The following is a 13,154-nucleotide window of genomic DNA, read 5'->3' as shown; positions in this document are numbered from 1 at the left end:
AGGCTTGATTTGTGACCCAAGGTATGATCTATCCTGGAGAATGTTCCATGAGCACTTGAGAAGAAAGTGTATCCTGTTGTTTTCGGTTGGAATGTTCTATAAATATCAATTAAGTCCATGTTGTTTAATGTATCATTTAAAGCTTGTGTTTCCTTATTTATTTTCATTTTGGATGATCTGTCCATTGGTGAAAGTGGGGTGTTCAAGTCCCCTACTCTGATTGTGTTACTGTCGATTTCCCCTTTTATGGCTGTTAGTATTTGCCTTATGTATTGAGGTGCTCCTATGTTGGGTGCATAAATATTTACAACTGCTGTATCTTCTTCTTGGATCGATCCCTTGATCATTATGTAGTGTCCTTCTTTGTCTCTTTTAATAGTCTTTATTTTACAGTCTATTTTGTCTGATATGAGAATTGCTACTGCAGCTTTCTTTTGATTTCCATTTGCATGGAATATCTTTTTCCATCCCGTCACTTTCAGTCTGTATGTGTCCCTAGGTCTGAAGTGGGTCTCTTGTGGACAGCATATACATGGGCTTGTTTTTGTATCCATTCAGCCAGTCTATGTCGTTTGGTTGGAGCATTTAATCCATTTACATTTAAACTAATTATCAATATGTATGTTCCTATTACCATTTTCTTAATTGTTTTGGGTTTGTTATTGTAGTTCTTTTCCTTCTCTTGTGTTTCCTGCCTAGAGAAGTTCCTTTAGCATTTGTTGTAAAGCTGGTTTGGTGGTGCTGAATTCTCTTAGCTTTTGCTTGTCTGAAAAGCTTTTGATTTCTCTGTCAAATCTGAATGAGATCCTTGCTGGGTAGAGTAATCTTGGTTGTCGGTTTTTCTCTTTTATCACTTTAAATGTATCCTGCCACTCCCTTCTGGCTTGCAGAGTTTCTGCTGGAGAATCAGCTGTTAACCTATAGGGATTCCCTTGTGTGTTATTTGTTGTTTTTCCCTTGTGGCTTTTAATATTTTTTCTTTGTATTTAATTTTTGACAGTTTGATTAATACGTGTCTTGGCATGTTTCTCCTTGGTTTTATCCTGTATGGGACTCTCTGTTCTTCCTGGACTTGATTGACTATTTCCTTTCCCATATTAGGGAAGTTTTCAACTATAATCTCTTCAAATATTTTCTTAGTCCCTTTCTGTTTCTCTTCTTCTTCTGGGACCCCTATAATTCAAATGTTGGTGCATTGAATGTTGTCCCAGAGGTCTCTGAGACTGTCTTCAATTCTTTTCATTCTTTATTTTTTTTTATTCTGCTCTGTGGTAGTTATTTCCACTCTTTTATCTTCTAGGTCACTTATCTGTTCTTCTGCCTCATTTATTCTGCTATTGATTCCTTCTAGAGAATTTTTAATTTCATTTATTGTATTGTTCATCATTGTTTGTTTGCTCTTTAGTTCTTCTAGGTTCTTCTTAAACATTTCTTGTATTTTCTGCATTCTATTTCTAAGATTTTGGATCATCTTTACTATCATTACTCTGAATTCTTTTTCACGTAGACTGCCTGTTTCCTCTTCATTTGTTTGGTCTGATGGGTTTTTACCTTGCTCCTTCATCTGCTGTGTGTTTCTCTCTCTTCTGATTTTGCTTAACTTGCTGTGTTTGGGGTCTCCTTTTCACAGGCTTCAGGTTCATAGTTCCCGTTGTTTTTGGTGTCTGCCCCCAGTGGCTAAGGTTGGTTCAGTGGGTTGTGTAGGCTTCCTGGTGGAAGGGACTGGTGCCTGTGTTCTAGTGGATGAGGCTAGATCTTGTCTTTCTGGTGGGCAGGACCATGTCCGGGGTTGTGTTTTGGCGTGTCTCTGACCTTATTATGATTTTAGGCAGCCTTTCTGCTGATGGCTTGGGGTTGTGTTCCTGTCTTGCTAGTTGTTTGGCATAGGGTGTCTAGCACTGTAGCTTGCTGGTCATTGAGTGGAGCTGGGTGTTAGCGTTGAGATGGAGATCTCTGGGAGAGCTTTCGCCGTTTTATATTATGTGGACCCAGGAGGTCTCTGGTGGGCCAGTGTCCTAAACTCGGCTCTCCCAACTCAGAGGCACAGGCCTGGCACCTGGCCGGAGCACCAAGACCCTATCAGCCATACAGCAGGGAAAATCTGCAATCTTTTCCTCTAAGATCAGGAACAAGACAAGGATGCCTCCTCTTAACTACTTCTATTCATATAGTACTGGAAGTCCTTTGTGGACAGAAAGATCTTATTCCTGGATTGTCATAATGGCTTGATGACGATCAGTTAACCACAATTTGACTTATTCAGGAAGTCCGGAGGGCAGTCCTGTGACAGTTACATCCTAGGGCAAGTTATTGAACTTCTCTGTATATCAATTCCTCATCTTCTTCAACTGGTTTATAAAAATGTTAGCCACCCCTCTTCAGATTTATGGTTTTCAGTAACACTGTCTTGATCTCTCAAGAATGATGGTGCTGATAAAGAGTTCAAAGACGTAATCATAAGAATGCTTGCCAGGCTTGGGAGAAGAAAGGAGGAACTCAGAACTTCAACAAAGACCTCTGAATGCAAAGGCCGTACTGCCTGTGGTTTATCTTCCCATATTTCTGTAGGTCAGAAATCCAGCTTGGCCTGGCTAGGTTCTCTCCTCAGAGTATCATAAGGCTTCTTGCTGTGGTAGGCCTGAAGTCCTATTTCCTCGTTTGCTATCAGCCAGAACCACTCTTAGCTCCTAGAGGCTGCCCACATTCCTTGCCCTGCAGTCTTCTTTATCTCCAGTTCAGAAACCACCTAGTCTAATTCTAAACATCACGTACTTCCTAGAATTTTAAAAAATAATGATGCTAGTTTGATTCAAGAGGGTTGCAGTTACATTTCATACCATGTCAAAGATTTGGTTTACTTTTTTCTGAAAGAACTTGAAGGGTAAAGATAGTTGCTTGTACATATATTGCTAGATACCCAGCACAGGCTAGGCAAGTGGTAAATGCAGAATAAAAGTATGGAACACATACATTACAGAGTGGTAATTTCAAATGAAGTCCTATCTCAAGAATACTGTTGTCCTGTATGTTCTCAGGATATGGAAAGGAAAAGAAAGAGGTTTTGTACTGCCATGACTTATACTTTGCTTCTTACTGTCTCAAATCCCCATGTGCCTCTTTTGGACAGGCAGGATTCTTAGTACCTGCTCTGTTGCTTTCTTACAGGTCCTTACTGCTCAGGCCTGACCAGATTAACTTCTGGATTAGTTTTCTAGCTGCTGCCATTACCAATTGCCACAAATTTATATCACCCTTATTTATCTTTATAAATTATTATCTTACAGCTCTGTAGGTTAGAATTCCAACACAGGTCTCACTGGGGACAAAATCAAGATGGGGGCTGTGCTCTGTTGCTCTCTGGAGGCTCAAGGGGAGAATCCATTTCCTTGTCTTTTCCAGCTTTCAACTTTGCCCACATTCCTTGCCTCCTGACCCCATTCCTTCATCATCAGAGCTGTTGAGTCCTTCACCTGCTGCCATCTCTCTGGTTTTCTCTTTTAATTTCCTCTTCCACTTTTGAAGACCCTTGTGGTGACATTAGGCCTACCCAGATAAATCAGAGTAATCTCCCTATCTTTAGATCAGTCGATCAGCAAATTAATTCCATCCACAACCTTAACTCCCCTTTGTCTTTGAACCTAACATATTCACAAGTCCTGGGGATGAGGTGTAGATATCTCACACCTAGGAGTGGGGAGGGCCACAATAATGGATGGGGAGGGCCATCCATTATTCTGCCTACTACAGACTCTTTAAATTGACAGCTCAGCTTGACCTTCTTTTCAGCCTAAAAAGCAGATATGGCTAAGAGCCTGGGCTCTGGAGTCAGACTACTTGGGTTCAGATTTTGGCTTTGCCTCTTTTTGATGAGTATCTCATCTGGTAGTGGGGATAAGAATGGTACCATCTTTATATAGAGTTCTCGTGAGGATGTTAACTTTAAAAAGGAAATACCTACAAAAAGAACTTCCTGGCTTAGATCTTCTTCCTCAAAGCTGTTGAGATGAAGGACAGAGAAAAGAAAGAAGGGAGGGAGGGAGGGAAAGAAAGAGAGGAGGCAGTGGGAAGTACTAAGTCTGCCTTCAGGACAGCACAGAGTCATGCAAGTCAAATACTAAATTCCCTGCAGGCTGTATTGCTTTTTCTTGTACCAGTGACATCAAGTACTTGCTTTTAAGGAAAATTTATCACTGTTTTATAGTAAATCAAATCCCCTTTCAATGGAACTCTAAGGGATTATCCAAGTATCTTTCTCATACCAAATCAGAGCCTGAAATAAGTGGTTATAGTTAGAATTACTATTATTCAACACGTTATTGGATTAGATCATTTTCTAATGTACCTTTCCCTTTTTTTTTTCATTTTACTTTTGTTCTGTTTTGCTTCATTTCCTTGAGGTTCTATCCTGCATGTGTACCTGTTTATGAAATGAACACAAAAGGTGTGTGGAGAAATGTTGGGATCAGGGGATAGGGCCAGTTTTTGTTTGTTTGTTTGTTTTGGGAATGAACAAATACAGGGAAATTCTGCACGGAACAGGAAACCTTGCTAACCCGAGCAGGACAGCTTGCTAACATCCCAACAAGAGTTTTGGACTGTGAGGGTATCTCAGGCCTCAGGGGATCCTGGGAACATTCTCTCAGGTAGGAGGGTGGCCAGTTTCTAGAAGAGGATCTGAGGGAGGATGTACACCCAGAGCTAAGAATGACTGCTGTCTGAGGTGCTGACTTCACTGGGATTCCAGCCAGAACCTGAGATTGTATGTAGGCTTTGGGGATATGGAAATGGCCACTCTATTAGTTATAAGTACAGAACTCTAATTCAGACTGGTGTTAGCTTCCAAAGGTATTTATTAGCTCTAATAACTAAGAAGAATAGAAATGGATTTGTCTTTTGGCTTGGCTGGGTCCAGGTTCTCAGATGTATTTCAACAGGACTAGAAACTCTCTCTTCCTTTCTACCCCCTGGCCCCATTTTTCTCTGTTGACTTCGTTCTCAAGCAGGCTCTTTCCCACATGGCCATATGGACACCAGCAGCTCCGGGCTTCAGTATTAGTATCTTAGCCCCAGTGGAAAGAGAGCTTCTCTCTTCCAATAGTTTCAGCAAATGTCCCAGAGCTGGCTGTCATTGACTTTTGTGGGTCACATGACTGTCACTAAAGCAGATCACTGTGGCCATAAAACTTCAGCCTTAGGACGAGGGTCAGGCCCATACAATTGAGAATGCAGAAGAGTTGCTGTCCTGGGCAAGATCAAGTTGGTGGTGTCAGAAGAAGGGGGAAGGAGTGAAAACAGCCACTGCATCAGCTCTGAGGCTGACAAAGGCACTCAGCGGTGGACGTCGGGTACCAAGAAACAGTTCAAAAGAGTGGGCTTATAGATCTGCCTGGGTTCTCACCCCATGGCTGCCACTCACTGGCTGTGTGACCCAAGCCTCAGTGTCCTTATTTAGAACATGCACACAAAAGGGGTGCAAAGATTTACCATGGAAGGCTGCTGAGGATATTATTGGGGTGAGATTGGGGAAAGAGCTAGCACATGCCTGCATATGATACCATCCTTAATAAACGAGCTTTTTCTCGACTTGAATATAGAGTGTCTATATAGACCTGCAGGTATCACAGGCAGCATTTCTGGGCTTCCATTGTAAAGCTTAGGACTGAAATCTGGGTGTTCAAATGTTAGAGTTTCATCATTCAATGGTACAGGCTAATCATTCTTTATTTACCCTATACGGACATGACACGTCATTTCCAACACACTTTTACATTCATTTCTTCTTTAATAATGACAATTTCGATAATAATAGTTAATATTCATCAAGATCTTACCACGTGCCAGAGAATTTTCTAAGCACTTTACATAGATCATCTCATTTAATCCTCACAACCAATCTATGAAGTAAGTGCTGTAATCATCCCCATTTTACTGAGGAGGAATTAAGGTACAGAGAGGTTAAGGTGCTCGGAGTCATACAGCTACTGGAAGAGCTGGGATTTGAACCCAAGCAGTCTGACTCCTGAGCTCACCTTCTCTACACACCTTATTTCTCAACACACATGCACTGCCTCTCTTTAAGGTAGGGCTAATTGTTTTCTAAGGGGTGATGGAAGTTATTTACCCAGATCTCTCTAATATCCTTGTTATTTTTATGTTTCCTAGGTGTTTTTCCAGGTCTGACCATCTTGCCCTCCATATGAAGAGACATATCTAAAAAACCTAAAGGCCACAGTTGCCATGGCGCCGGCCATTGTCTGAAGGAAATGCCATGAGGCAGGGGGCTGGACTTCAGGCGGGGACCCATTGCCTCGCAGAAGAAAGTTCTCACTTATTAAACCTCTGTGTGCACACACGCACAGACACACACAAACACGCACACACGCACTCACACATAGACACACAACACACGCGCACACACACACACTGTCATGCACTCAGCTATATTTAAAATATATACGTCTATTCTTTATGCCTTGCCCTAGCCAGATGGTAGAAGACGAAGAAGAAGGAAACCAGGTGAACTCAGCAAGGCAGTCTGGCTGCTTACTTCAGCACTATTGGAATTATTTCCTGCTGTTGCCAATGGAAATCAAAGAAAATGGATATGACGTCTCCAGGTGGACGGCAGTAAGAGGGGCTTATTTAACTTGCTTCTCAGTGCAACTTGATAGGAGAATACAACGTCTTAAAGTTGCATATGTGTAGCACTAATGTTTCTTTTTAAATAGTTGGGGAAAATGACCTAGAAAACCAAATTGCAGTTTGGTAGCCAAAATTAACTCTTGGTTTATTTGTCCTTTGTGTGTGAAAAGTCCTACTATTCCGTGCGTCCGACTTCCTCACAGAACTGTTGATCAGTTTTGGTTCTTCTTAGTACTATTGAGATCTATCCAGTTGATACCAACGGCCTTAGTGGCGGCAGACTCTGGAATAACTCCTTACACCTTTCTGGCCTGCATTTCTCTAGACTTCACTCTCCAGGGAGGAGTTTTCTTTTCTTACTTTTTGACTCTCTTGCACACCATATGCACTAGGGATTCTGGAAACTTCTAGCATGACTGCAAAGTGGCCAAGAGAATAAAGTCCTTGATGATAAATCACAGTATATCCCTTGAGCCTCACCTTATTGCCAGTGCTAGATTTTTTCTTTTTAATCTCTGTTTTTTGCTAACGAAAACTTGAAAAGCTTATTTGGAAGCTTAAATGTTTTATCTTTTCTCCATGGACTAAACCTCTCCAGGACTCTCTCTCGGCACCTGGATGTCCAGCTCTCGAAGCAGCCAATCAGATGGGACATCACACTTTTCTCATCCCCCTTGAGGCATCCTGACCTCAGCTTACAGTGATCAACCCTGTGCTGTATGTCATTGCTACCCTATAACCAGTTTCAGCATAGATGTTGCTAGTCTCAAAGGGCAGCTGCATATTTAACCTAACTCTGGGTTACGACCTGACAAAAAGCCAAAAATATCACTCTTTCCAGGAGTGGGGAGAACAGAGGATGCCTCCCAAGTCTAGTGACTTCAAAAACCATCACCCTTTCTTCCTCTCTCATACCCACTGAGTTGTATCACCCCACGTGTTAAAACACACAGTTCAAAATGCCATTGTGGGAATGAAGGGTGGACATTTAAAGAAAGGGTTGAGATATTTCTCTCATGCTCTGTCTAAAAAGAGAGACATATTTCTGATTTTTTTTTTTTTTTTTTGGCCATGCTGCGCGGCTTTCGGGATCTTAGTTTCCCATTTTTTTTTTTGGCTAGGCCCACCATGACTTGTGACCTAGAGCACCCGGGATCAACAGAGGCCTCACTCTTACTCTGCAAGCTGACGCCGAGGGGGTTACATGCCTCACTTTCCATCCCACACACACAATCCAATATCGGCCTCCATCTACCCGCATTCTTAGCTAGCTGGCACTGGCCTCAACTCCAAAGACTGCCTTTAGGACCATTAAATGGCCTATGCAAGCAAGCGGGGTGGTTTTAGGGCAGATTGTATATTTTGTATATTCTGGGACCATCCCTTCAAGACACGTCTAAAAAAACAAAAATGGCATTTGGTCCACCCATGGTTGCTGCTCCTTCATCCAGCTGGCTCCCCTCCTGCCCTCCTTGACTGTTTGACTCATTGACTGTTAAAATGCCACCCCATACCTATTTGGGATGCAAAAGTGAAGTCTTTGAAAGGAAATAATAATGTAAGAAACACAGATACATTTATGACAGCAACCTTCAAGATCCTTGGCATTTGGTTTCTCAGCTTTCTGCAAACTTTGATTTCACTGACATGTTGAAACTACTCGTCTGAGGGCAAAGGAGCCTCCTTATCACAAATGCTGTAGCTGCCAATTGGACACTTGGGGCATTCTGAGGTCTGGCCCTTAAAGTTTTCTTTCCCTTTTTCCTTTTCTCAGTTTAGACCAAAAAAAAGAAAAAAAAGAAAAAAAAAAAAGAAAAATGAAACAAACAAAAAAAAAAACAGCAAAAAAAAGAAAAACCACCCTAAACACACATACACACAAAATCTGCCCATTTGCCAGAGGCAATTATGTATATGTTAGTAGGAGGGTATTTTAAAAAATCAGTTTTATTCCAAAGATTTAAAACTAGACATGACTTAGAAACCATTTCTGGAGCACTGCTTGCTGACAATCTCATAGTTCTCGACTGCATTCGAGTGCATTTGTAGCCAGTCCATCAGGGCGGACCATGGGATTATATATGAATGTGTGGTGCATCCTTTCTCAATGAAGGATGTGTGAGGGACCTTGTCTCTCAGCTGTATTAGACTGTAGCGCCTCCAGTCAGTGCACTAGATGAAACTTTAGACACCCCAGGTTTTGTTGGTTCGTTGATTTCCCTTTCTAGAGCAGCCTCCAGCATGACAGCACGCACACACCAGTGATGGCGTTAGCCATGGCTGCCACGATTTACAAACGTTCTCTGCCCAGCTGGAGTTGCTCTTGCCTCTCGAAATGCTATTATTATTAAGGGTTTATAATACTTAATTTAATTTTTGAACTGACCAATGCAAGGCTCTATTAAAAAAAAAGTTTAAAAAAAATGCAAAAGAGTAATCATTGCTTGCTCGCTTCCCGTTGTCATCTGTGGTCTTGAAAAGATCTCATTTGAACGTGGCAGAACAAAGGGCATTTGGTCTTCATCAGCGTCTGAAATGTTCGGCAGTTTCTCTCTCTTTTGTATCAGTGAGGTCCTTTGTAATCTGCTCCTGACCTTTCTCTGAGCAGGGTGCACTGAACCTCGATGGTGGGGCTGGCTTGCTTGCTTCAGGTATTTGTTGACTGTGAGAATTGGCCTGAGAATTTGGTGGGCGCTAAGTGTATGGCTTTGAAACTGTTCTTCTCTAGCCCGATTGACACCTCTGAATGATAACCAGTCCTGTCCGTGGTGGGTGGGGTGGGGGGCAAGTAGCCCCAATCATTTTGGAAATGGATTTGTGATCAAGTGTCCATCATCTCTGAAATGGCAGAGATGGTTGGAAAGAGCCTGCTGGCATGAACAGGCTTTCCAAGAAATAACCTGAAGCTAGTTTGCTTCCAAGAGGACAGGTTATTTAGAACAGTGCTTTAACGGACCTTTGAAATACAGTAAACCGCTTTCTCGTTTAAATTGTTACCGCCCAACATTCCAGGGGATCTCAAATTTGAAAGGAAAAACCTGGCACGGTGTTTCTTGAGGTTGTCCTCTCAAGCTCGGTTTATCCAGGGTTCAGAGTTTGACGTATAGGAAAAGAGTGTTTCGAAGCCATTGACAGTTTTCTTTATTTCAGTTTGTGCTTCTTTCTCCTACCACACGGCTGTAAGTCAAAGATGTGGAAACCTGACATTATAATGCTGCTCCTGGCTACTGGCCTCCTGCCCCATTGATGGTTCATTGCCCAGCTTAATGCCTGGTGGTGATGAGTATTATGTCCCGAAAAAGAGATGTTTGGATTCCATGACAGAGCTGCATTTTATAAAAATATCGGAGACCCCCAGAATGAACTTCATGCTGACCATTTCCCTTTCCTCTCTGTGCTCTCCCTTGCAAAGCCCTTCAAGTATCCCCTGTCCTCCCCTCCTGCACCTCTTGTGCCCTTTTCACATCTTTGATTGCCTGATGATAACAGGGTAAAAAAAGACGGCCAACCTCACGCATGATTAGCAGAACTGATTCCTATGTTTTAAAAACTCTTCTTTGAATCTAGAAGCCAGAGAAGATTTTCTTTTTAAGGATCTCAGTTTGAGATAAGCTTCCAGATTAGCCACGTCTATTTGCATCAAAGGGGAAATAAATGGGACTTTCAGGGTGGCTCAGCCAGTGCATTCAGAACATTCTGCCTATAGCCCCAACTCCTGAATTCTACGGCAAAGTCAAAAGAAATGAACTCAAATGGCAAGAACAACAAATCTTAGTGATTAAGTTTTATTGATTCAAAATGATTTCCTCTATGGAAGTCACTTCATAAAATCTAAAATATAGTGCAAAGTGCTTTTGGCTTTTCTTTTGCATGAGTTGGTTTTAGGAGAAGGAAGAAGGTTGGGAAAGTCAGAGATGCAACATATTTAACTACAAAAATCAGGTTCATTGTTTCTTTTTGAAAAAAATCTTATGAGGGCCAGCATTTCTGGCCGCAGTTTTGCACCCAGATCTTTGCCAAAGTGAAAATTCGTTAAGTAGAACCTGGTTGAAATCTACTTGCGGAAGCGTCCTCTGGCATCTTCCGGAAGTGGCCACTGCCAAGTGTGGGGTGGAGGGAGGAGGAGAGAATTTGCATTCCGGGTCTGGATTACATTTCGGTAAACATGGTGATATCTCTGAAAAGGGGCTGGCCTGAGTATACATCGATGCCTCTTTGATGGCCTACTTTCCTCAATGAGGATCTTTGGGAAGACTTGAGACGGAACAACGAAAATGTGTCAAAGGAAGCAAAAACTGCTTGTAAATGTGAGATCCCATGATGAACTGCCTGAGGCTTCAGGGTTTTCTCTTGCTTTTAACGCTGGCTTAAATCTCCTCTGTTGATTCCTAATAGATCCTGGAAAAGGGAAAAATAAAGCTGCAATTAACTTTCTTCCGTGCACCCTTCCAGTATAGTACTGTCTTCTTCAGGTGTTTTGCATTTACGTATAAGTCCTCGGGAAACAGGTATCAAAAACGGAGAGAGAAATCCTAGGCCGTCACTTCACAAATATCCCAAACGAGATACTCTTTTCAAACAGGGCTCCCTCTCAGCAGTCACGAGGGAAGGTTGATGTGTTCTTTGTTGGGGACTGTTTATACAATTTTTTTCAACTGTGAGCTTTGGAATCGTAAACTGCTTTGACTCCAGCTTCTGTCTACTGCCATAAAATGCACCCCACGTCAGAATAATGAGGGTGGTATGTGTGCACGCAGCTAGACACGTGTGCATGTGTACCTAATGTACCTTCGCAGAAGGAAAACAGTTAGGCTACTGACGTTTACGAGGAGTAGCCACCAGTGCCTAATATCTTTTGGGGGGGATGGATGCTTATAATTGCCAGTATATTGAAAACACACTGGGAGTTCCACGTAGAGGGGAGGGGCTGAGGGTGGGGAGAGGGGACATTTTAATCCTAGGCCTTTGGACCCGAGGCAGAATGATTTCTGCAAATCTAGGTCCCGAAAGGCTTTGGGGCTCACTGGCTGGTCCTCAACCTTTTTGTTTTTGTTTTTCTCAGCATGCATTTTCTATCTAAACCCAGATTTAGTTGAATTTCTTGATCTTTCACTTCTGCTTCATTCCAGGGAGGAAAAATACACCTGTTACGGCCAAGATCTCCTTGCTAACACAGAGGCAAAAATAAATGTTTAATGTTTTTGAAGCCTCCCCCTTCCTTTCCATAAATGCCCCCCAAACTCCTTCTCTCCTGTCACCCTCTCCCTCCTCCTACCATGCAACCTCCCAGCCACTGCCACTTTTCTTTCAACTCTCTATCATGCTCGTAACAGTTGCTTGAAGAACTTTATTTTTGCACTGTGCGTTTTCTTTTTGCCAGACGTGTCTAACAAGTGTGTTTGGAGAGACCTACTCCCAGCCCTGCCCCTCCCACACCTCCCTCGGTCACGTGCTCTCTCTCAGGCCTTCTCTGGTATTTATAATATATCACAGAAGTACCCAGTCTTATAGCCCTCGGTTATGCCTTTTTTTGACATTTTATTTTTTTTAAGCTTTTTATATATATATATAAATATATTACTTTGTCAAGTTTTTTTGCTGTACAAAAGTCTTAAGATTTAAAACTATTATTTGTATTATATGATGGTGGTATGTTAATGTTACAAAATTATTAATGAAGAAAAAATTTATTTTTGTTACTGGTCTGTTTCATAATTCTTTTTTAAATTGGTATATTGTAAGATATCTATGCAAAAAATGTTATGTGACGCATTTTTATTTAAGAATGTAATATGTGTAATAAACAGTAGAATGTGTTTGGCCTTGGAATGCCTTACTGTACTTCTCCTTAGCTTATCTCACCAGGGAGAAAAAAAAATCCTCAGAGAGATCCAAACGGGTCCTTATATACCTCATGAGAGTTTTCTTTCTCAGAGAGAAAAAGGGAAGGCAAGAGATTGTATTAGGTATTTTTCTTCATTTGGGAGGCTGTTGGGTGTGTGTGTGTGTGTGTGTGTGTGTGTGTGTGTGTGTGTATTTTATGGTTTCAGTGAGATAGCTCAGGGCCCAGATAAGAAGGAACACTAAAGACAGTTTATTTCTTTAAGGGGAGGTAGAGAGCAAATGGTTGGAGGTTATGAAAAGCAATATTTTCGAACGAGGTGGGTTGTGGGATGTCATTTGTTTAGGGGGTTAGGAGCAGCTTATTGAAAGCAGTTTATTTGGTGAGAGAAGGGGAAGGTTTGTTCTGGGATAGCATTAAATGGAGCAGCCTTGGAAAGGGTAACTTGAACCACTTGGTGCAGGAGAGAAGAAGGCAAATGTGAGAAGGAATAATTGAGGTGAGGGGTTAAAGAATCAATTTATAGGAGTTTGGTGACAAAGTGGGGGAAGAGAAGGCTAACCAGAGGCAGAGCCATGTGGGTGGCTAGGCGTAAGTACGAGAAGGTAGATGCAGATCTAAGCAGCCGCAAACACTGACAAGAGGGAGATGGAAGGCCTAGGGAGAATTC

At 42.0% G+C, this 13,154-nt stretch overlaps 1 protein-coding gene across 6 annotated transcripts in view; it reads left to right on the top strand.

Moving 5' to 3' along the window:
* KLF7 (KLF transcription factor 7) overlaps positions 1–12,458 on the top strand; it is a 105,606-nt gene extending 93,148 nt beyond the window's left edge. For 2 of the 6 annotated variants that reach the window (XM_024738305.1, XM_024738304.1), the window contains exon 4: positions 6,163–7,696. In XM_024738305.1, coding sequence (XP_024594073.1) covers positions 6,163–6,214 — 52 coding nt within the window. In that variant the 3' untranslated portion in view covers positions 6,215–7,696. Of the gene's footprint in view, positions 1–6,162; positions 7,697–7,763 lie in introns of those variants that run through there. The other 4 variants (XR_003002331.1, XR_003002329.1, XR_003002328.1 and 1 more) reach the window with 4 other exon arrangements.
* Positions 12,459–13,154: the final 696 nt, after the last annotated feature.

Source organism: Neophocaena asiaeorientalis, unplaced genomic scaffold (genome assembly GCF_003031525.2).
Source record: "Neophocaena asiaeorientalis asiaeorientalis breed wild unplaced genomic scaffold, Neophocaena_asiaeorientalis_V1.1 scaffold258, whole genome shotgun sequence".
Taxonomy (NCBI): Eukaryota; Metazoa; Chordata; class Mammalia; order Artiodactyla; family Phocoenidae; genus Neophocaena; species Neophocaena asiaeorientalis.
The sequence above is the reverse complement of the archived record's forward strand: the minus strand, read 5'-3'. Positions and strand labels throughout refer to the sequence as shown.